The sequence below is a fragment of the Microchirus variegatus genome, assembly GCF_963457635.1.
Source record: "Microchirus variegatus genome assembly, chromosome: 4".
NCBI lineage: Eukaryota > Metazoa > Chordata > Actinopteri > Pleuronectiformes > Soleidae > Microchirus > Microchirus variegatus.
The window spans coordinates 25581325-25605078 of record NC_139805.1 but is presented as its reverse complement, the minus strand read 5'-3'; the positions used below and the strand labels follow the sequence as shown (position 1 = coordinate 25605078).

At 40.7% G+C, this 23754-nt stretch overlaps 1 protein-coding gene across 1 annotated transcript in view; it reads left to right on the top strand.

Moving 5' to 3' along the window:
• The window catches only part of farp2 (FERM, RhoGEF and pleckstrin domain protein 2), a 40371-nt gene that overhangs the window by 6232 nt on the left and 10385 nt on the right, over nucleotides 1-23754 (top strand). The window contains exons 3-13 of the mRNA XM_083888602.1: nucleotides 7538-7642; nucleotides 9950-9992; nucleotides 10094-10172; nucleotides 11778-11875; nucleotides 11999-12113; nucleotides 15192-15339; nucleotides 15423-15518; nucleotides 15609-15772; nucleotides 17180-17248; nucleotides 17379-17436; nucleotides 17924-18173. Of these exons, the coding sequence (XP_083744728.1) occupies nucleotides 7538-7642; nucleotides 9950-9992; nucleotides 10094-10172; nucleotides 11778-11875; nucleotides 11999-12113; nucleotides 15192-15339; nucleotides 15423-15518; nucleotides 15609-15772; nucleotides 17180-17248; nucleotides 17379-17436; nucleotides 17924-18173 (1225 nt within the window). The remainder of the gene's footprint in view (nucleotides 1-7537; nucleotides 7643-9949; nucleotides 9993-10093; nucleotides 10173-11777; nucleotides 11876-11998; nucleotides 12114-15191; nucleotides 15340-15422; nucleotides 15519-15608; nucleotides 15773-17179; nucleotides 17249-17378; nucleotides 17437-17923; nucleotides 18174-23754) is intronic.

The window sequence follows — 23754 nt, the reverse complement described above, 5'->3', positions numbered from 1 at the left end:
TCATTGTCCCAAGAAATGTTGGTTCTGTGTGGATAAAAAAGCCAAAGTTCTTAAAGCAGGGAAACGCTCCCTGATGACAAAGATGTTGGTGTGATACACAGATATTACGGTATTTATAGCCAAACTGGAGAGTAAGTCACAGAAGTTCTTTAAACTTTTAAGGCCACATTATACTTCTCCGACTGTGTAATGCGTTATCCGTCTGCGTCACCACGTAGACCACTCGAGCCTTTATACTTCTGCGTCGTGGTGATGGATAGGCACTGCAATTTCCCGCCCGATCAGTAGGGGTCGCTGCGCAAGGTTGTTGTGCTTTTGGCTACAGTGAGCAATGGCGTCCGAGGGAGAAAGACTGTTGTTGTTGAAACAGTGGCCGTTTGTCTTTTCTGTGTCCCGGAACACAGTTTTAAGGTAATTTGAGGCGAGAAATTGGCCATTTAGAGTCTAAACATGTGCTGTGTGTGTTAAGATATGACGTATTTATAGTTCGGCAGCGACGAAGTCGGCGGCGTTCAGCTCCGCCCTCTGTGGACGCTCGGTGCTCACTGTGAGCCGGCACAGAGCAGCTTCGCTCGGCCTGTCCTGAGGACCAATCGCAGCTCTTGCCGTCTCCGTTGTCCCTTAACGGAGTGACGGACACTTAAAAAATATTTCGTGCAGTCGGAGACTACGCAGAGGCCCATCAACAGGCTCTGCGGCGACGCAGAGTCTCTGCGTAACCTACGCAGAGCACTTTACGCAGAAGTATAAATTGGGCTTTAGTTTCAGTGCTATTGGATGCATTTGAAACGTAGTGATCCACAAGCAGCTGCAGTCTGAGACACGGTGCTGTGTCCTAGCTTCACTTCCAGGCACTTTTGACTACTTCTCCTACTAAATTTTAAATTAGTCCTGTGCTTTAATCATCTCTATTTTTAGATAGCGTGATGAACTTCACAGATTTAGGGTGTGTGTGTATGTGTGAGGAGGAGGAGGATGTGTGACTCAGTGCAGGCTCAGAAATGAAGTGCTCTCAGATTGTCAGAGCCACTGCAGCTGAGCACTCGGCTCTCGTCTGAACAAAGCTGTCACACTCGGCCTCTGTGCGCTGAAGAAGATGCTCAACAGGCTAATGGCTGCGCCTGAAGGAGCTCTTTAACACCTCAAACAGTCCCTCGCTCTGCACATGATCCATCTGTCCTGCTCATCCCGTTCTGACGTCTTCGGTTATAAATGCTGCTACATTGAGGACATTGAACATCGTCAGTATTGACAGATATTCACCTTGTTATCTGTTGACAAACGGTGCAGAATAAACATAGAGCACTGAACTGACCAGAAGGCCACAGATATGATGTCTGACACGTGGTACACACCACAGTGCAGCTTTCCAAAGGTGCTGAATGAGCAGTATTTTGGCTGTTGACAGGTATTGATTTATTATGTCACACTTTGTCCTATGCTTTCACATCCACGTCCAGTTGAGATTGTATTTCAAAAGGTAAACAACATCTTTTACATGTGTTGTGGGAGTGCTGCGGTGTCTTTAGGAGCGACCCTGGTCTATAAGCTAAGCAGGAAAGCTAACACAGGCTAAAGTCTTCAGGCAAAGACCTATTATCAGCATCCGGTCTAGTGAAACATAAACAGACTTTTGAACGTTTAACTTTCTCTGTGTGAGCAGAGGCTCCAGCTGCTGTGCTGGCAGCAGAAGGTAGCCCCACCCCCTGCACAGGAGACAACACTATGATGATGATCTTTCTGCTTTGGCCGAAAGTAGTAGGGCTGCAGCTATCAAATATTTTTGTAATCGAGTATTCAACCAATTTTTTTGATTAATGGCGGGCGCAAAATTATTCCGAGGAATAATCGGTAGAATACTCGATAACAAAAATATTGGATAGCTGCAGCCCGAGTGAGCTACATTAAATCAGCTAACATCAATGTTTACGTTAGCGTTAGCAACTGGGTGCTTCTCGGCTCAGGTGCTTAATCATTGAGGACGTGCAGCCCCATAGTGTAGTAATGTTCGTTGAAGGCGCAATGTCAGCTGTGCTAATTATAAACATTAAGTATTGTCGTTGTTCCTCTGATCAGCCTGTTGCTGTTGTGTATTGATGTCAGCTGGAATTGTCTCCTGCTCGCTCTCTCTGACATTTAAACAATAATCAGTTGATAATGAATGAATAAACGGACCACAGGTGCATCCCAAACACAGAAAATCAAGACATCAGCAGTTGTTGAGGACATTAATGGTGCTTTTCCACTACACAGTACCGGCACGGCTTGACTTTTTTGCTTTTCCATTAGCGATAGTACCTGGTACTGTTTTTCGTGCCTGCTCTGTTGAGGTTCCAAACCAAGCTGAGCCAGTACTATGCATCACAACCCCTGCCACTGTATTTCGGCCATGCAGGAAGAACTGAACGATTCTGTGAACAAATCTTTTTAATTAAGGGATTTTAATGATTCAGATGCATTGAAAACATCTGCTTTACAAGTCACTAATCACTAGTTGGTGTGTGTCGCATGTAAAATTACGTCACGGCAGTTTCATGCAGCCGTACTATGATGACCCCACGTAGTTTATAGTAGTAATGGAAAAGGACTAAAGCGTGTAAACTTGTAAATGCGTGCCGAGTCGTTGCGAGGCGGTTCGGGACTATGTAGTGGAAAAGCGCCATAACGTTAAGTCACCAGTGAACCTTGAAATGTCTTCACACGAATGTGTGAAAGTGGCCACTGGTGAGCAGAGCATTATGTCAGAAGGAAATCAGCAACCTAAACAATATATGTCCCACTGTGCTACATGCAAGCCCCAACAAACCCCTGCTGTCAGGAGGAGGAGGAGGTTCTTGCTGGAGCTCTCTGCCTTTCACTGGAGTATCAGGAGTATCTGCTGCCCTCGGGTGAACCAGGATCAACCTGTCTGGCGAGCTGCGCCCACGTTAGCGCGAGGTCGGGTGATATCTGGGTCACACCTTTTATGTTTGTTTGGTTATTTTTTTGTAATGAGAATAGAAGTCCTGCCACGTCGGTGGCAGTTTTTTAAACCTGCCACTCAAATACACACACACATGGGAGCCATGGGAAACATCTGTTTGCCATAATCCCTGCAGCTTTCAGAGTTTGATTGGTTGACCCACTGACCCGCCTTTGCGTTTGAGCTCCAGGATGAGACTGTGGTCCACACACATTCACCACATGTTGGGTGTGAACTAACGGAGTGTGATCTCACCGTCACATCACAGGCTGAGAGACTTTTATCTGCATGGCAAAGTGGACTCGCTGTGTTATGTGTGTGCTTTCAGTTGATATTTACACCCCCATAAATTGAGAAATAATGATGATGAGTGATTTGAATTGTGATGTGATGACTAAACTGGACGTGGCTTGAACTCCCTTTGCTTGAAGGCAACATGTGAGTCTGCTATAAACCGTTATTTATTCATTTAATATTTAGTCAGCAAAGCAAAAAATATCTGCTGTTTCTCTCTGTCCTTGCTTAATTACTTACTTAAATAAAGTTGTGATCAGTATTTTATTGTAGAAACTGTGATGTGATATATTTTTTGCCATATCACCCACCATTGTTATTTTGGCGGCGTCAACATATACAAACTTCTTAAAATATGAGATATATAAAAATAATATAATGAATAAAATGTATGTTTCAAATTATACAAAAATAAAAAAAAAGATTTACTATTAAGATGTCACATAAAATAATCCAATCCAAGAACAGTCATAATTAATAGATAAAACATGCTTGATGTGAGGCTGATGTCAGGTCATTTTTCTTCATCCTTAAACTTTATTTAAAATGTAGTTTAATGTTCCTGCAGAGAGTTAATGAGTAACACGGAGGAGGAGCTTCTCAAAGTCAACACACAGTACTTTGCTAATGACATTTAAAAGTTTTTCATAATCTGCTGTGCACTTTAATTTCGGGTTATAGTTTTCACAACATGATAAAACAGAAAATACAGAATAATTACATGTACTGAGAAAATGAGCACAGCACCTGAATCACCGAACATCTGGCTTTATTCCCCACAATTGACATATGCCTTTCAGGTGTGCCACGATACATTTTTCTACTCTCTCTTTGCTCTCTTGATTTTATTATGATCTACATGCGTTTCACTGCAAAAGTAGAGAAAATTATCTATCTCCACAGGTTCAACATCTGCATCTGCTGCGGTGGTGAGAAGAGAAGCTTAGCTTCCTCTGAAATGTCATCAGATATGTGATTTCAATGCTAAAGATCGCAATTAGAACGTGTCACTTAACGTCCTGTGCATCAGAGTAAAAAATGCATCGTCATTTCAGTTCCTCGTACCCGGGCCTGTTTTCAACACTTCAACATCTCAAAGTCCTGACATTCAGTCGACTACAGAGCAGTATTTATTGTTACATTATCAAAAGTAAACCATGTGTAAATACACAACTGACTCACTCTCCACTCCAGGGAGAGATAAAGAAACTTAACAGGATATGATCTGAAAAGAGTATTGTTTTACAGTTACAGTTTCAACCAAAACAAGAGCAAAGATTAGCATGTCCCTTTAAGGTGACGGGTTAGTTAGGCGAGGAATTCTGGAAAATTTAGTAGCCTTAATGTATTGTGCAAGTGTTGTTGACACAGAGGCACTCAGTTGGCCATAGAGCAGGGTTTCGGGTTAAGGCCACAGTATACTTCTCCGACTGCGTAACCACAGAGACCCCTCGAGCCTTCATACTTCTCCGTGGTGACGGATACTCACTGCAATTTCCCGCCCGATCAGTAGGGGTCGCTACGCAAGGTTTGTTGTGCTTTTGGCTACAGTGAGCAATGACGTCCGAGAGAGAAAGACTGTTGTTGAAACAGTGGCCGTATCTCACTGATCTGTGTCACGGAATGCAGTTTTAAGATAATTGGAGGCGAAAAATTAACCATTTAGAGTCTAAACATGTGCTGTGTATTAAGATATAACGTATTTATAGTTTGGCGGCGACGTTGTCGGCGGTGATCAGCTCCGCCTCTGTGGACGCTCGGTGCGCACTGTGGCCGGCACAGAGCAGCATTACCTCGGCCTGTCCTGAGGACCAATCGCAGCCCTAGCCGTCTTTGTTGTCCCTTGACGGAGTGACGCAGAGGGCTCTGCGTAACCTACGTAGAGCACTTTACGCAGGAGTATAAATTGGGCTTAAGTTATCCACACCATGGTCTGGATGGAGGTTGTTTTACTTCAAAAACTAAAAGGCAGCGTGGACACTGTCTTTACAGCTCTGGATGGATTGGTTGAGCTAAAATTACTTTGTTGACGGAGCACTTCAGGCTAGTTCCGTCTTCTGAGAGGCTGATGTCATTACACTGAAACCCATTGAACGAGTCCAACAAAGACAGAATCCCTCAAAATGTTCCTCACATTTGATGGCTGATGTCTTTTTTTGAATTCATATACGTTCTGTGTGAACACTGTTTGGCCTTTACTCAAAGAAAACCCCAGACAGAGCATTTTAACACACCATCGCTTTGTTGTGTGGATGAGATCGGCTGTAATCAGTCACTGCTCACTGTCATATTTACAGCAGATCGCTGAAAGTTTCACCTGCAATTTATATACTCTGTGGATGCAGAACATGTGATTGAATCAAACTAATGAAAAGACTAAATTACAGTCGGTCTCCCGACGCTCTGCGAATTGTAGAGCTTCACTCCAACCAATGCGGAGCAGTTCCTTTTTTATAAGGCCTTTTAAAAATACTATTTAACATCACATCCAGATGTTTCAGGCTATAATTTTCTCTAAAAGTCTTGGGCTGAGATTCCAAACCTCAAGTGCAGTGTGTTCTTAGTACATAGTAATTAGTTCTTCATTTAGTGAAAACAAGCCCCGGAGCATTGAAGGTAAACATGGGCACAGGTCCTGCTGGTGACTCTGCTGCTGCAGCACAAAACATTCATTTACAACTCAAGAAGAGTCACTGTTGATTTACTCAATTCATAAACAGAACAATTTAAATGAGTAACTAACAATGTATATGTAGATATAACAAATTAATTTATAGTTAAAACTTAGATTAAATTAGATGAGCGCTGCAGCAATTGATTACCAGTAATTAACTAGATAATTAAAGGGATGCTTCATGTCTTTTTGAAGTGCGGTTGTACAAGGCACTGACACGAAGTCGGTGTCTGCGCCACGTGTTCCCCTTTCACTGAGGACCAGCATAAATCACCAAATACAGTCTATGGTATCTTTACAATATGTTTTCGCCATTTGTATTTTGTAATAAAACGGTCTTAAAAAAACTGGAAAGTGAGGATTGCAAGGGAAACGCGTTATAGCCACTTAAAAGGCTCTCTTAGTAAACGTGCCAATTATGTGGACGATATTTAAAGTATACGTTTGCCGTCAGACAGACACTGGCCACTGGAAACTGAAGATTGTAAACTGCTTACCTCTCTGCACCAAGGTTTAAAGAGGAAAGCTGCATTTTTGTAGCTCTCACAGACACAGGAGTTGCTCCTAATTTAGAAAGCTTCTGTCACTGGTAAATATAGTGTCATAAACTTCAATTTCCAGTCAGAAAAGTCTAAAAGATATATATCAAAGACTAAAGCTGGTGTAGGTTTTTAAGTGAGTCATTTGGTATGTGACTAATATCTGTTTTGTGTCCCAGCTGGCAGCCATGTTTTCAGTGAGTACAGGCCCACTTGTCTTATGCTAGTTCTTGGCAAATGTGGCACTGTGGAGTAAAAAAAACCAAAAACCTTAACTATCCCTTTAATCGCCAACTATTTTGGTCATTATTGTGTTGTTTGTTTTGATTAGTGTTTTTTTAGTTTTAGTCACAAAGCAGTTGTTCTCTACCAGTGGACTGTTGAGCTAGCTAATGTAGCATCAGCGCTGCACAGCAATATCAAGACACTCGATCGTGACAGTGCTGTAAACAGATGATCCATCAATGAATTCATGAATTGTTTGTTGTTTATTTTGAATAGTTATTATATTTATTATTTCGATTAACGATTACTAAATTAATCGTCAACTATTTAGATAATCGATTAGTCAGTTGGAAGCTTTTTTCATGATTAAAACAAGATTTCTGATTGTTTTAGCTTCTTTAATGTGAATATTTTCTCAGTTTCTTTGCTCCACATAATAAAGAAATCATTAAAACTGAATCATTTTGGTTTGTGTACAAAACAAGACATTGGAGAACATCGTCATTTCCAGGTTTGACAAACACTGATCAACGTTTTTTTTTACATTTTCTGACATTTTATGGACCAAAGGATTAACCGAGAAAATGATCTACAGATTAATCAATCATTAATATTCCCAGAACACCAGTGTGGTCTGTAGCAAAAATCATTTCCTCATTTTTATCCCTGTTGCACACCATTTCTCAGCTTTATTTTTCCTCTTTGAGTCAAAACGAGGCTGATCATTGAGCCCTTCGCGCTGTAATCTGTGTCATCGCTGCAGTTTTTAGATTTCCATGTTGACGTAGTAATGAAAATAATGATTTCTCCTTCTCTTCTTGTTTTTTTTTTTCTTTCCTCCAGCCAAAAGCTCTTGGACAGGAACTGCTCTCTGAAGCTTTCCTCAGAGGGAACCTCATCGAGAGCGATTACTTCGGCTTGGAGTTTCAGAACATGCAGATGAACTGGGTACGTCCTCCAACTACAGTCAGAGTGTTTCCTATTCGAAAAAGATGAAATATCCAAGAACTGACATGCAGACTACCAGTAAATATACAAAACATTTTCAAGACAAAAGGTCACAGTGAGCCGACTGATGCCTGAGTTAGTCTTAAACTTCACACAGCGAGGCACATTTGTTTTGACTGGACCTCAGCACTATATAATCTGAATATTTTTAACTCGTTTGGCAGCAGTGTCCATATGTCAGACTTTCCGTTGTTGGATTCTTCCAGAAACATAAGAGGAATTTAAGACCTCCAACAAGTTTTTATATGCAGCAGAATAGAAGACGAGCTAGTGCTGTTTTTTTATATACAGCATGAGTAAAGAAACCTGATCTGATGTTAATGTAAGGGTAAAAGTGCTAAATGAATCAGATTCTTAGTTCAAAGGCACAACTGACAGAAAAACACAACGTTAGAGTTTAAGCAAATAGTTGATTTGAAAAGACTTTAGGTTGAAGTAAAATTTAAGAAACAAAACGCCAAACAAACCAAACTAATTGTAGAGATTTGCAGGTTTTTCATGAAATAAGAGTTTGTTTCTCTCAGGTTTTTCTTTTCATATTTTATGTGCTTTTATGACTTTAAAACTTACAACCTACACAAAATATAGACTTTAAATGATAATAATCATATTTAGTATTTTATAAAGTAAGAAAACAAAATGACACTGAAATAAAAGCTGAATATGATTTCTGGTTTAGTGTAAGCATTTACTTTGTTTGTGCATAACAATGAATGAACAGAAGAAGAGCTTATGTGTCTTTTGCCGTGTTCAGACTTGACCGCACTTTGAACCTAATCTTTTTTTAAATTATTATTCAAAACTTATTGAAGCTAGGGTCATACTGTATTTGGTCCCAAACAGACATAGATATTCTCCACAAAGAGAACTAATCTAATAAGTTGTCTCTCTCCATGGCCCTGTTCAGACCAGGCATTAACATCCGTCCTTTCATGATCCAATCATGGCCACATCATGCTAAGAACAACTGTTCACACCTGGCATTCAAAGTGTCCTGGATGCATCTCTTACATCTGAGCTCATCTTACTTCCCTGCCCTGCTGAAACCATTAGAAAAAGCTTTGTGTGAGAACAACACGTGGTGCATACTCCAGCTGTTCTGTATCGCACTAATGTTTCAGAGATTCAGGGTTAATTCCTTAACTTTCAGTTCACTGCCGTCTCACTTTACCAGCGTAGCTGTTATGCTTCTGCGTTTCCCTCTGTCACTTGTGATGTGAAATGTATCTGCATCTGTTTCAACACAGACATGAAAACAGTCATTTAGAGCTTATACACACCAGCTATGTTTTATATGGACACCGGAGTAACCGGAGTAAAAGCCTGATCTAAATAAAACGAGGGAACGAGCAGATGTGCAGTGGAAGTGGAAGTTTCTTCTTCTCTTTCTACTTCCCGCAGAATTAAACACATGTCAAAATACTTGGTTATGACTGAACACTTGATGCATGTGGTGGACACACACACCACAATCTGATCTTTTAATTGTGTGTCCAAGATAACTCTGATCTGTAATCTGTAAGGAATGAAGACATTCTGCCCATGTAAACATAGCTCCTTGTGACATCATTTGACAATGGTTTGAATGTAACGTGCACTTATTTTGGAAAATTATCCACTAACGACTTTAAGGTATGAGCACTGATTAGTGTATAAATGCTGTGAAACAAGCGCTCTATGTCAGCTGAGGACGGATTGTGTTCATGCAGCTCAGGAATGTGGACACGTTTGTCCTCGAACCACCTCCAAATGTGGTTTATGTGATCAGATGCATTCAAAATGGAATTGGAGTGTTCTGGAGGGGATCACTGAGGATGGATGTTGATGCCATCCTCAGGGATCAACAACACTCATTAAACCATGTTGTTTGGTGTTGGTTGACACGCGTGCTTCAGCTCATGTTCATGAGAACTATTGTAAAGTGCCAAACCAAAAAAAGAAAGAACTGATTCTGAGCTACAAATCCAAATTGAGCCCTAGGGATTGTTGTGTGAATGTAGCTGAGGAATTCAGGTAAATATCAGCTGATAACAATTTCTACAATGTATTTGACTGGATCCAGCACATTCTTCCTTTCAATTAAACCCAGATGTAATGAGACAGATGGGGGGGGGGGGGGTGTTTACAGTCAATCATACACACTCTGACACTGAGTCAGAGAGTGGTTTAAAAATAAAAACTGACAGCACCAGTTAAATTCCATTGAGAAATCGTCAAATTTCAGTGTTTTTTTTTTTCTCTCTCCAGGTTTGGCTGGAACCAACAAAGCCCGTTGTGAGACAAGTCAGAAGTGAGTGAACTTGAGTATTACCTCATGTTTCATGGCTCTGTCTCTTTGTGTGTGTGTGTTTGCCTTTGCCGATGATGATGATGTTTTTCTGTATTTTCCAGGACCAACGAACACCCTCTTTAGACTGTCGGTGAAATTCTTTCCTCCAGATCCTGGTCAACTGCAGGAGGAATATACCAGGTCACTGTCTCTCTACTCTTTTCTTTCTTTTCTTACTTTCACAGTCTCCTCATGCATATGCAGAGTTTCACTTTGATTCACTTTGTGTTTATTGCAAAGGTGAGAAAAGAGTTGGTACATTATTTAATAAAGAACACAGAACTAGTGGGGAAGTAAATATTTAAGCATTTTCTGTCCAAACATTTATCAGAACCAGGATTGCAAATGTTATGTTTTCTAATAAAACTACATATCCTGGGAATATACACTACTGTTCAAAAGTTTGGGGTCAGTCACTTAGAAATGTCCTTATCAATGTAAATAAATAAATGAATCAGAAATACACTCTATACATTGTTAATGTGGTAACTAGGGCTGCACCGATTGCCATTTTTGGGGCCGATTTCCGATTTTTCAAGAAGTTTGACCTGCCGATACCGATTTTAGCCGATTCTGATTTCAATTTTTTAAACCACTTTACAACATACAGAAATATATATATTTTTGCATATTTTCTTTATTAGAACATTTTAACATATAAATACAATCAGTTCACATCCAAAATCCAACTAACAATACAAAAACGAATCACTACCTGTATGTGTAGTTTATTTAAGTTTAAACATATTTCACAACATAGTACTACACACAAATAAGAAAATGAACTAATGACCAAGAGTGCACATCTCTCTCTCTCTCGCTCTCTCTCTCTCTCTCTGCGTGTGTGTGTGTGTGTCTCGCTCTCTCCCGCCCTGTGCCCCTCTCTCTCTGCGCACACAGGTCTAAATGACAAACAAACAAATGCTGAGTGCTGATCAAAAGTTTTGTGCAAGTGATTTAAGATCCCGACTCTTGTCTTAAATATGACAGGCTTCATTCAGTGATTGAAACAAATATATAAACATGAATGAAACGTTTACATGCAGAGCGCTCACTCGCAAAGCAGACAGCAGCCGCGGCTGCGCGGATGTTGTGTAATCAAATACACCGGTACGGCGGTATATTAAAAATTCATATCATAACAGAAAAAAACGGTATTTGGTGGGAACCGGTATACCGCCCAGCCCTACACTCTACTACATGTGCGTGTAGCTGCGTGCGCTTGTGTTGCTGATGCTGCGCGATGCGGGTGCATTTGATCGGCTTATTAAAATCGGAATATTTCTGTCTGATCCGCCGATCACATGAAAATCGGCCGGTTCCGGTCACTGGCCAATTAATCGGTGCATCCCTAGTGGTAACTATTCTATTAACTATTCTAGCTGCAAACGTCTGTTTTTTAATGGAATATGTACATACAGTAGGTTTATAGAGGCCCATTTCCAGTGTTCTAATGGTACATTGTGTTTGCTAATGGCGTTAGAAGGCTAACCCTTGAAAACCCTTGTGCAATGACTTTAGCACAGCTGAAAACAGTTTTGCTGGTTCTTTGACGAAAGGGCAAAATTATTACTTTGAATAAAAATCATTATTTCTAATCTTGTCAATGTCTAGACTATATTTTCTATTCATTTTGCAACTCTTTTGATGAATAAAAGTGTGACTTTTAATGGAAAACACAAAAAACTCCAGGTTCCTAGAGATGAACATTAACATATCGTCCGCGTATGTGCTTATCTTTTATAGGTATTTGTTCTCGCTGCAGATGAAGAGAGACCTGATGGAGGGCAGGTTGATCTGCTCGGAGAATACCGGAGCCCTGCTTGCCTCCCACCTCGTCCAGTGTACGTCTAGCACGATTATTTTAATGTAATGGTCGCATGACGTGGTTCAGACACGTTTACGCGGACAGATAATGATCGTAGAAAAACTGTTGACCGTTGACCTCCGTCTCTTGCACACCACAGCGGAGATTGGCGACTACGACGACGCGGCCGACGGAGACTTCCTGAGGACAAACAAGCTGCTGCCTTATCAAGAGAAGGTGGAGGAGAGGATCATGGAGCTCCACCGCAGACATGTGTGAGTTTGTCCTTCTCATCTGCACCACACCGGCTGAGTTATATGGAGTTTTTCTTCAGATCATGTATGTCTGGAGAAGATTAATTTAATGTCCGTGGTTTGAAAAACAACATTCTCAACTAAAGCATTTGTATTGTCAGAAATGTATTCCTCATTGTTCTGCATATCACATGAGCGCAACGCATCTTTATTTCACCTGTTGATTGTCATTTTGAAGCCTTTTTAGTGGCTTTAAAAGCCATTTTAAAGCAGATAAGACAATGCATGCATGATGGGGTGGAGTTTGTGTTGGAGCTCAAGGCCCGATAGATCTCCGAGCACAACATCTGCTGTCAATCACACCATTGCAACACCCCATAGGCTCTGTGACTCTAAATGAGACAAAATGGTTTAGAAGAGCACCAAACTAAAGTGATTTAGACCAAAATGTTGACTCTCGCATCGTAAATATAATAAGTAGCACTGTTGTTTTCTCATTGGCTTGCATACAAACCAGTGGAGTAGGCCCCTGTTGGCCATTCAAGAGAATACATGGTCCACATACTTCTGTGTTGGCTTCTCTTTCCTAACCTGGTTACAAAAAATGACATCACCTATAGCAGTATAGGAATCCTCATCATGAAGATCAAGAAATGATGATTTTATGATGGGGCAATAACATTATGATGTCATTATCCTCTATGGTTATTATTAAGTGTGTTGACATTTTGTGCCAGAGTAACGTGAGATGTGTGAGTGTGACTGATTCTCTTTGACTCCTGACGGTGCGTTAAGCCGGTTTTAAGCCCGTTTGTCTTGACGTTGTTTGACCCAGCTCCCCGTCACAGTCTGTCCTCTGACCCAGGCGCCATCACATTATCCTGGATCATTCAGAGCAGTTACTTCCTGCTGTGAAGATGTTGTGGTGTCGCGTCAGTCATGATTGATGTTGATTATGATTTTCTGAGTTTATTTGCCCATCATACTGTATTTAAATGTTCAAAAAGCAAAGAAATGTATATGTTCATAGACTAAAAACTCAATATATCTGTGTTTATGCTGTACTCTATTTGTAAGATAGAAATGCCATTTGAAATTTTAAAATATTATGTATTATATTTTGAATATTTAAGACGTCAGATCATGCCATGATGGAAAAACAACAACATTAGTGGAAGGCAGAACACAAGCATTGAACATGTTTAGTTCAGGGTATGGTTGTTAAAAACAGTTAAAACAGACTTTCTACACTATATAAAAGCTATTTTTTAAGGTAATGGAGGCACCTAGAAAAATACAGCAGAACGGAAGTTGTTATTTAACTGTGTTCAAGCTCTATGTTGAAGAATATTCAATTAAGGAGCCTGGCATTTTAATATTTGCTTGCGTCTTAATACAAAACAACATTATAGGAGTTTCTTTGCTCAGATTTTTCTCTGCCCAAACTGCTCTCTATACTTTTCCCACCACTTGTCTCCTTGTTATCTCAGGACTATCCTTTGGCCAACAGGGGCTTTTTTCAACCCAGTGTATTAGGCAGCTCTAAAGACCTCTGCTAATCTCTTCCTCTGGTTGCCAAGCGGCAAGTTCCCAGGTCCTAATCCCCCTCCGGCCCCCACTCTGGACAGTCTATTAGCCATAAGGCCAGTGGGGCAGTGGGGCAGGGGAGGGAACCTAAAGAGATTCAGCCGCTTAACGGATGAACAAAATTAGAATGTGGTGATGATTGGATGGATATGTCTTCCTAACATGCGGTTTGGTTGTAATCACATGGTTTTTAGATAAAGCCTCTCAAATCCTCACAGTTATATAGGGATTTGAAGGCACAACCACACCACTGGTCATGATATCATCTTGCTTTGTCTGGACTGTATACGTGGTAAATGAAAAGGAAGCGTTGCATCACATCATGGCCTGATAAGCTGTTTGAAAATGTCTTAATTTAATGAGCATTAGGAATCTATAGAAGGGAGATTAAGCAAAATGTGTAAATTGAGAGTTTTAATGTGTTAAATATATCCGTTTTTCATTGGATAGCAATATGATTTTTGCCACTATCACTATTGTTCAGTATGATTCAAGGGCCTGCAGTGATTAATATGAAGGACTATTTGATGAATTGTTTCTCCTGTAGTTAAAAGGGAACTATAATTAAGCATATGATCATACAGGAGTCACAAGGAACTGGGACCAAGATCACAAGTTCCAAGTTTAGTTCACAATTTTAACAATTGTTTTTACAAGTATCTTGAATCTGGATCAGTGTCTGGATCACCACTAAAATTACATAACATCTTCCTTTGGCTATAACCTACATAAAGGGCTTTTCCATTTAGAGCTGCAGCTAATTATTATTTTCATAATTGATTAATCTAGTAACCATTTGGTCAATAAATGAAAGTAAATGTTAAAAAAGTTGATCAGTGTTTGTCAAACCTGGAAATGATGATGTCCACAAACCACAATAATTCACTTTACTTCACTTGATTTATTTGTATTATGGATCAAATAAATAAAATAGAAAATATTCACATTTAAGAAGCAAAACAAACCGATGAATCGATCATCAAAAAAAGTTGACAATTAATTTAGTAATCGATTAATAATCGATTGATCGAGTAATTGTTTACGCTCTATTTCCATTATACAGTTCTCGCACTACTTGACTCTACTACTTGTCTTTTTCCATTTCTTCATAGTAAATTCACCCACAATTTTGCTTAAACTTGATCAAAAAGTACCTGAAACTGAAACAGTTTAACTTGATGAACCGTTATATTTGTGTTTTGTGTAACAGATCATGTAAATAGGGCTGCAACTAAGGATTATTTTCTCAATTAATCCATTAGATGTATTGTTCTGTTTCCCAAATTCCAAAATGATTCAGTTATAATGATTTATTTGTTATGAGGAGCACTCAACCCGATTTTAGTCATTGATTAGTTGTTGCAGCCTTACATGTACTACGTGTCATTTTGTGGAAACCGATCCTGAATTGATGTAAGACAGTGCTGAGTTTTATGTTCCATTTCATAAAGTGAGTCATGCACATGGAAAAAAAAGGGAAGAAAATAATGTGTTTTTATTTTACTTCTTCAGGGGTCAAACTCCAGCTGAATCAGATTTCCAAATCCTGGAGATTGCTCGTAAACTGGAGATGTACGGCGTCCGTTTCCACCAGGCAGCTGACCGCGAAGGCACCAAGATCAACCTGGCTGTTGCCAATATGGGCCTTCAGGTTTTCCAGGTGAGCGAGGTCATCATATCAGCCGTCTGTGGTCACTGTGGTCAACATTTTGAGCCGAGACGTTTTCTTTCTCTTTTTAACAGGGCAACACAAAAATAAACACCTTCAACTGGTCCAAGATTCGCAAACTGAGCTTCAAAAGAAAACGCTTCCTGATCAAGCTTCACCCAGAAGTTCATGTACGTGGAAAGGAAAATATTATGACTCATCCGTGTTTGTTTTCATGTGTCAGACTCTCTCACTGACTGACTCTGCTTCTATGTGTGCAGGGACCACATCAGGACACTCTGGAGTTCATGATGGCCAGTCGAGACCAGTGTAAAATCTTTTGGAAGATCTGCGTGGAGTATCACTCGTTTTTCCGCTTGTTGGATCAACCTCAACCCAAAACCAAAGCTCTCCTCTTCACAAGAGGCTCCTCCTTCAGATACAGGTGACAACTGCTCACTAACCACTGACATTTGAGTAAATACTAAACAGTACTGCGAGTGTGGAAAAGCTAGCTAGGGCAGCAGTATTACATGCTTAAAAAACAGTTATAACCTTTCATTTCAGGTTTAGAAACAATTAAATTGTCTATATATATTGTTGAATTCTGCTATGACACAAATAATTTTTTTTACACACGTTAATGCATGACGTGTTTCCATGACAACTGTTTGGAAAAAGATGCGCGTGACGTCATGTTTGTGCCACGGCACCGGAGTCCAGGCACCGTTTACCTATTAGCTACATTAGCTGCGTTAGCGCCTTTAGCACCATTAGCGCACTTATAGCCGAACTGGAGCGGTCCGTTTATTAAACGAAAAAGCAGCGCTGCAAATAACCAGCGTACCTGTGTACTGCGTATGTGTGCCTCTGTTTTTAAAGTTTAGCGTTACTTTAGAGACTCATTTTAACAATCAGGAGTCACGTAAACATGAAGTCACGCATCTTTTCAGTCGTCATGGAAACATATCATGCGTTATTAGTGCCCAGCACTAATTCATTCATCAAGATATATTTTTTCTTTTAGAATATTTAGTGTATTCACAGACACTTTATCACAATATGACGATATTGAAAATCTAAGACGATATCCTCTCCCATGTCACCATATATAGATATTATATCGCTAAATGGCATGCTACACTTTGAAAAAGGGAGAAAAAGTTTTTTTTTGATGCTGTCATGGTTTCTCATGACAGCTCTCGCTGCACTGTGTTCAAAACACTCTGTGGTTCTTGCCGTTCTTAGTTGCCCTCAGTGGAAGAAAACCCATATTTAATGTGGTCTGTGTTGTGGTTTTGTTTTGTTTTGTTTTGCCAAGATTGTGAAAGCTCAGATGTGCACTACTACCTTCTTATATGACAGGCATGTGTCACTGACGGTGACGTCTGTGAGCGTCTGCCTCTCCAGACAAACATAAACAGATAAACAGGCAAGCGTAGACATAAACAAACTCCTATTTTGAGCCCTCAATTTTTGCCAATTGACACGAGTGAGAAGCAGAAGCTAATAGAGAAGAGTTCAGCATAGACTCCCTCTGGTGGCTAACTCTCCTCCAGGGACGACAACAGTTTTTGTGAACAGTCTGTGGAACTGTCACATGGTAAAATGTACATGTCCTTTAAATATGAGTAAAAATGCATAATCTTTTCTTTCACACACGTGTCTGTGACACACTCACTTTGGCCCAGGGATCCAGTTTTGGTTTGTGACACACCATTTGATTTGAGTTGATAATTATGATACAAAGTGCTTCATAAACAGTAAAGAAACACAGATGTTGAATACATACATTTTTTCATAGGAAACGGTTCATAGGTTCAGTGTTTTAACTCGAAGCTCTTTCTCTCAGTGGAAGAACTCAAAAGCAGCTTCTGGAGTACGTGAGGGAAAATGGAGCAAAGCGAACGCCGTACCAGAGGTGTGTGTGTAATATAATATAATATAATATAATGTAATATAATATGTACACTCCTTGTTGAAAGAATACTCAGATTGTCTTTTCAGATTCTTCAGAAACACTTTCTGACGCGATGTTCTTCTTTCCTCAGGAGGAACAGTAAAATACAAATGTCTGCTCGTTCCTTTGCAACAGATGTGCCAAAACAGGTCAGTTGATGCATTCGGGCAAGATTTTTGAAGTGATTCTAGGAAATGAGGCATTGAACAAATATGACTGGAGTTTGTGATATTTATATCGTCGTCCAGATTTAGCACAACCATCAAACTTGATGTTCTAGTGGATTTGTTAAAAGTAAAAGCTGTCGTCAGGGGAAAGGACCGTTATGGCAGTGCATTTGGTATTAAATTTCATTATAAGGGAAGATGTTAAAAATATAAATAATGTGTTTTAATTTGATTTAAATCACCCTGACATTACCCTTTTCCAACATTTAATAAAACTGCCTTGGAAGTTTTTCAAAATGCCTTGAAACGAGGTAAATAAAAAAAATGAACCAAAGTAATCAACTGCAAACATGAATATCCTCTCCCTCCAGTCTTATAATTCAGTGCTTCAGGTCCACTTGAGTGAATGAACTAACTCTTCTCCTGTATTACTATCTTTTCTCTGTTGTTCTCCCTCTTGTGTTTTCAGACCTTGTCGTTCAACGACAGTCTCAGGAGCCCAGGTTCCCCCTCCTCAGCCTCAGTGTCCTTCAACCCAGCGTCCCACGTGTCCGCCGTCCTCCCTCGCACGGAGCTGCAGCCTCCGCCTTTCCCCACGCTCGGCTCGTCTCCCCAGAAGCTGCTGCCGCTTCACTCCCCTGCACACGACACACGACCCTCCAGCCCGCCGAGGGGAGATACCGCCAAGGCCGCGCCCCCGCCCCACTACACTTTTCAAGGTGCCCCCAGCAATCAGGCAGCAGGACACTGCAGCCCCGTGTTTGTGTGTGTAGACAGCGGCACTTCTAAGTCACAGCCGTCCAAAAAGGGCAATGAGGATAACGATCTCGGGGGCAGGTGGGGTACAGTGGGCGGGTCGGGGAGGAGGAAGGGCGTTCTCACACCTGAAGCGTTCCAGGCGGAGCTTTTGCGCACAAAGCAGAGTCCGTTGTTCTCGATGTCCAGCACGCCTCTTCACGTCACTGAGGAGTTCATAGACGACGACCCAACAGAGATTTCCTTTTACGGCGGCGGGGCCGAGGCGTACTCTTTCAACCTCGCGGATAAAGTCGGTCCGTTTCCTCACGTAGAAGACGGCGATCTTAGTAAAAACAGAATCTTTAGTGTTGGCATCGAGGATCTGAACGGTAACAACAACCCTTTCCCTGATAGCATCGTGGGTCACTCCGAGACCAGCTCGCTCGTCAATAACCGCTCCGAGTGCAGCTCGCTCGACAACCTGGGCCTCAGCTCTGCTGGCGAGTCCATGTCGGCGGTTTACGGCGCCCCCGACTCCTCGTCGCTCCGCCTGCCAGGCTCTGACATCCAGTCAGAAGCCAGCTCCATGGTCAACTTCCCGGCGTACTCCATTCGCTCGGAGAGCAGCTCGGCCGTGCAGTTCAGTGACCTGGTGGAGCAGCTGGAGCAGCTCAGTTACCCGCCCACGGCCACTGAGGGCTCCAGGAACGGCAGCTCAGATTCAGACTCTGACTGGGGCTCTGACAGCATCCTCCCCCCCGAGCAGAACCTCTTTTACAGTAACCCCCTGACAGGAAGCAGCGGGATCGAGGGTTTCTTGCTTCAGTGCCACAACCTGCAGGCGCTGGCCCTCACAGACAACTCTGCATCCCCTCAGATTAAAATGTAGCAGCACTAAAGTCACAGAGCTGCGCAGAAAATATAGGAAAATAACTCATAATAATAATTACCAGCAGCTGTCATGCTTTCATTTTTAATCTTCTCTTTATCCTGAGTAGTGAAGGAGAACATTTTCTGCAGCAGGACACGCATGTTTTCACACATTTGCACAGCAATCTTTGCGAGCGTTGTCAGTCCAGGTTGTGGTGCTTTCAAAAAAAAAACACGTCCACACTATTCTGTTTTCTGTTTTAAAACGCATCAAATCTGCCACAGATTAACCTGCAGTCCACATAACCATTTCATCTATTATCATTGTTATTATTATGACCTTTCATTAATAAGCAGGATCTCCTAACTGAGGGTCCTGGCAGCTAGCATCATTTAAAGGATTATAGACAGTAAAATAATAATAGTAATCATTAAATACAAAAGCAGAATTCTAAAATATCAAAATATGCACCATAAGATGTACAGCTTTCTGTAATAAAACAGTGGCTTTGAGATTAAGTTAAAACAAAATCCTACAGTCAGGTTTAAATTATTTTAAACTCATTCTTTGTCAGTTATTCCACAGTGGAACACATACGGACGAAGCCTTTTGTCCGTCATTGTGCACATAGCAGGAACATCTCGTCAGTCAGTCAGGAAAGCGATGATGAAGAGCTGAAAAACAAACGTGCTGCCAGAGCTCTCGCTGGCTTATCCCTGCAGCCAGAAAACTGCCAGGCCCTCGGCTGTGGTCTGATTCTCGAGGCTATCAGGCAAACGCAAGATGTCAAAAGGCACAGTGGACGATTACAGAAATACTGATAATGAGTAGTATTCCCCCATTCCACTGCCACAAAATCCACCTGCGTTTCAGTCTATTTCGGATCAGGCATAAATAAAAAAAACACTTGAGTGTTTGGAAGTGTAGCGTAAATGTCCATTCCCAACGCAGACAAACAGCGTGTATAAATACAAAAGCTTTAATGAGCTTGCAATGAGCAGCCAAAAGACGACGAGAGATGTTCTGAACTTGGTGTCTGCAGAAGTTACCAAGGCTGTTGAGCAACTATAATATTGTATATAATATATAATATAAGTGGAGGCTGTGCACAGAGGGATGCAGCAGTGCTTTGATGTTGTCCCCTCACAACCCTGAAATTTAAACAGCTCTTTCATTTTGCGGCCATTTTTAATCCCTTGGGACCATTTACTAAAAGACGGTGTAAACATTTCCGTTCCTTAGTGACTGGCTTGTATTTTAGTGGATGTTGTAAGTGATGCTGTGTGAATATGCTCCATTTTTTAAGAAGATGACATTGAAACTATGCTAACAATTAGCATGTTGATTTTGACAGTGAGCTGTTGTGGACACAGATATGAAGCTGAAAGACTCGTCTGGATGGAGATCTTAAACAAAAACACAGTAGTGTGGATGTAACCTGTGCGTCCTGGCCTCGTTTTTCATGAGACTCTTTAATCTGGTTCCATTTTTTGGTCGTCTTATCTGCAGAGCTTGGCCTCTTTTGGAGCAAATGTTGGTTTTTCACTTGAGGCGTTTTTATCCTCTCAATCATCTTTAGAAAACTCAGAAGACTGTTGCCGCTCGCATGCATCGTTTCGTTAGTTTTTGTCATCATATCATATTTGATATCTTTAAAAAAACAGTTCATAGGAAATCAAATTTTCGAAACTTAATTTACATTTATTAATGAAATGAGCGGAATCTTATCTTAGATGATCTCTTTGTGCAGCGTGTGTGTGTGTTTTCAGTCTCTAATCTCAGGGTACTAAAAATGAAAGCAGCAGTTCAGCTTCAGTGACGCTCAAAAACAAAACAGTCCCAACTTTTTTTAAACATTTGCACTTGAGCTCGTCGCTGACACCTGCTGGCTAAAGCGGTCGGCGCGTTTTCACGTCCACAGTGAGGAGAAGGTGAAGGATAATAAATCATGAGATAGATAATAGTTCACTTGCTAACATTTTACTTCATGTGTAGGAAAGAATGTAATTCAATGAGCCATTTAAAAGCATTAATTAATTAATTAACACCACTTTCTACACAGTGAATGTATCGTCCACAGTCCAGGAGAAAGAGCCCAACAGCATTGTGGGAACTGTAGTATCTTGCTTGTTCGTTTGTTGTGCAGTGTGGAAAAGGTTGACGTTGCTTTGTGTGGCCTTCAGGATTTTTCTCGCATTAACAATTTTTCAGGATTCCACTAACATGGTGTTATAGGAAGGAAACGGGGAGGGGATTTGTTTTTTTTTTGCACATTAACTTTACATGTTTTCACTACTTTTAATTAGCAGGGTCTTATTTATGCATTTTAAAGGCAGACTTTTGTTTCCAGTCACACAGAGCCCGAATAAACTTTAAGACTGACACAGTTTTAATTTGTAAAAAATTACAAATTAAACTTGAGACAAATTCAAATCATTTTTGAATGAATCCAATACTACATACAATATAAAAGTTATGTCTGTCCTGTGTTGAAAATGTATTGATTCTACTATTCAGCTGGAGACATTTTTAATCATTTTTCGGCATTGTTTCCTAAGTAAAAATACATTTTCATATCAGCAATGATAAACAAAGATATTGGTTATATCTTTAAAATCAGTGTTTACCAAAACAAAATTAAGATAACGCACTCTCAGACATCTATTACTATACAAAACATGGCAAATGTCTGCATGGTATTTATAATGACTATTTTTTTCTGCCATTTCTGCAGCACCGAATATGCATTTGATATAAGATAGATACATATATTGTGAAATTAAGTAATTTTATCACCAAATTAGTCCAGTCTGCTTGTGACTGCTTGACCACAGACATCAGGGATCCATCATTTTTGTCTGATTTTCTGAAATCTGACAAACGATATCACAGGAATCTGACTCTTTTGGTTTCCTGGTGTCAATTCCTCCTCTTACGCAGTTATAGTTCGTTTTCTTTCTTTAAAAAAAAACAAAAAAAACAATCTGCTTGAACGCAGGTTTTGTCTCATTTCGCACTTGCACCACGCGGTGCCTTAAACTGCACTTACTCTCACTCTTATTCCTGCAAGCATGCTTTTCTAACTCAGGTGTGACTTCCTGTTCCAGAGTTTGCGCCGCTTTCCCGCGCTTTAGCCGATAAACATTTGCGTGTTCTCATTGTCATATTGAAGGATGGCAAGTAGCCATTTACATTTTCCCTCAAATGTATTTTCAGAAGTGTTTGAAGCGTCAGTCGGACAAACTAATTTCTGATGAAGGGTTTTTTTGGGGGGGGAATGGGGAGGAGTGTCGGTTCCCCGTCTGCCGTGTCACGTCTCGCCTTCACACATTTTAATCCACGGCGTTTTTAAGCTAAGCTGCACTTACAAGTAATCATCACTTAATCCTGAACTTGTATATTTTTTTCTCACTAATTACATAAACTTATGTGTAACTTCATGTTTGTATGTTTCTACTCTCAAGAATAAAGGAATCACTTTTGGGTACTACCATGAATGTCAGATTCTTTTTGGGGATGTGATTCTCTCACCTGCTCTTGACAGGAAACTTTATTAAAAATAAACCTTCATCGTGGCAGTGGCAACATTTTTAACCCGATCCCTAAGAACGATGAAGAATCCAGTGATTTGAAACAGTTCCTGGACCAGTTGAGGGACATGTCCTCACGTAGAAGTTTGAAAAATGAAGCCTCATTGTCCTTTTTTTTTTTTGAACATTTGAGGCAGTTGACTCAGCCGTGTGTGTGTTTCTGTGTGTGTGAGTGTTTGGACAGGCTTTGTGCCAAGTCATTCCACTGTAAAAACCCCTCCTCCTCCGCCACCTCCCCCCTGTTCGTCCTCCTGCTGTGGAGCGTGACGTCTGCCTTCCTCTTGTGTCGTTCCCTGCAGGGCCCTTCAGACAAACTATAAACAAGTATTTTCCCTCCAGACAAACCACATTCTTGATCAGTCTTTTTTTTTTTTTTTCCTGAGCAATTGTTTCCGGGTCGAGGGCCGATTTTCTTTTTCTTTTTTCACTCTCTCTCTCTCTCTCTCTCTCTCTCCTGTTCCTCCCCCCCTTCCTCCACCCTCTCTAATAGAATTAGAAGAACAGCTGTGTTGACCTGTGACAGCTCAGCGTTTCTTCCGTTGTTTGTCGTGAAGCAAAGTTCACAGACGGGCCGAGTCGTTTTCTCTGAAATGGAAACGTGCTCGTATAAGTTGGTAATGAATCATTTTGTCCTGCCTTTGTTGTGGATGGCTATAAAAACAATGGCGGGAGAGAGAGAAATGTGGGGAGCATTACATTCTCTCGGTCTTCTCTTCTTTCATGTGTGTCCTCTGTGTGTGTGAGTGTGTGTGTGAGATGAACTTTTATACTAACATGTTTTTTCTCTGTGGGCAAATGAAATAGTCGCGGTTAAACGGGTTTAGTGGAAGTGAAGCTTACTGTCATATTAGCCGTAATGCAACATTTTAAGATATTGGTTTAAGTTGTGCTTGGTTTTGAGGACGTGATTATGTGACTTATAAAGCTGCCGTTGGTGTTAGTGTTATTATTCCGCCTCTGTTAGATCTTCATGAACCGAAGCAATGTGATTTTTTTTTTTTACATGTGTTCAGTATAGCAGTATTTTCTTGGCAGTACAATTCCCTTCTGAAATTTATCCTGTTTGCCTCTTGGTCTTTTCAGCCACTTAACTAGCGCAAT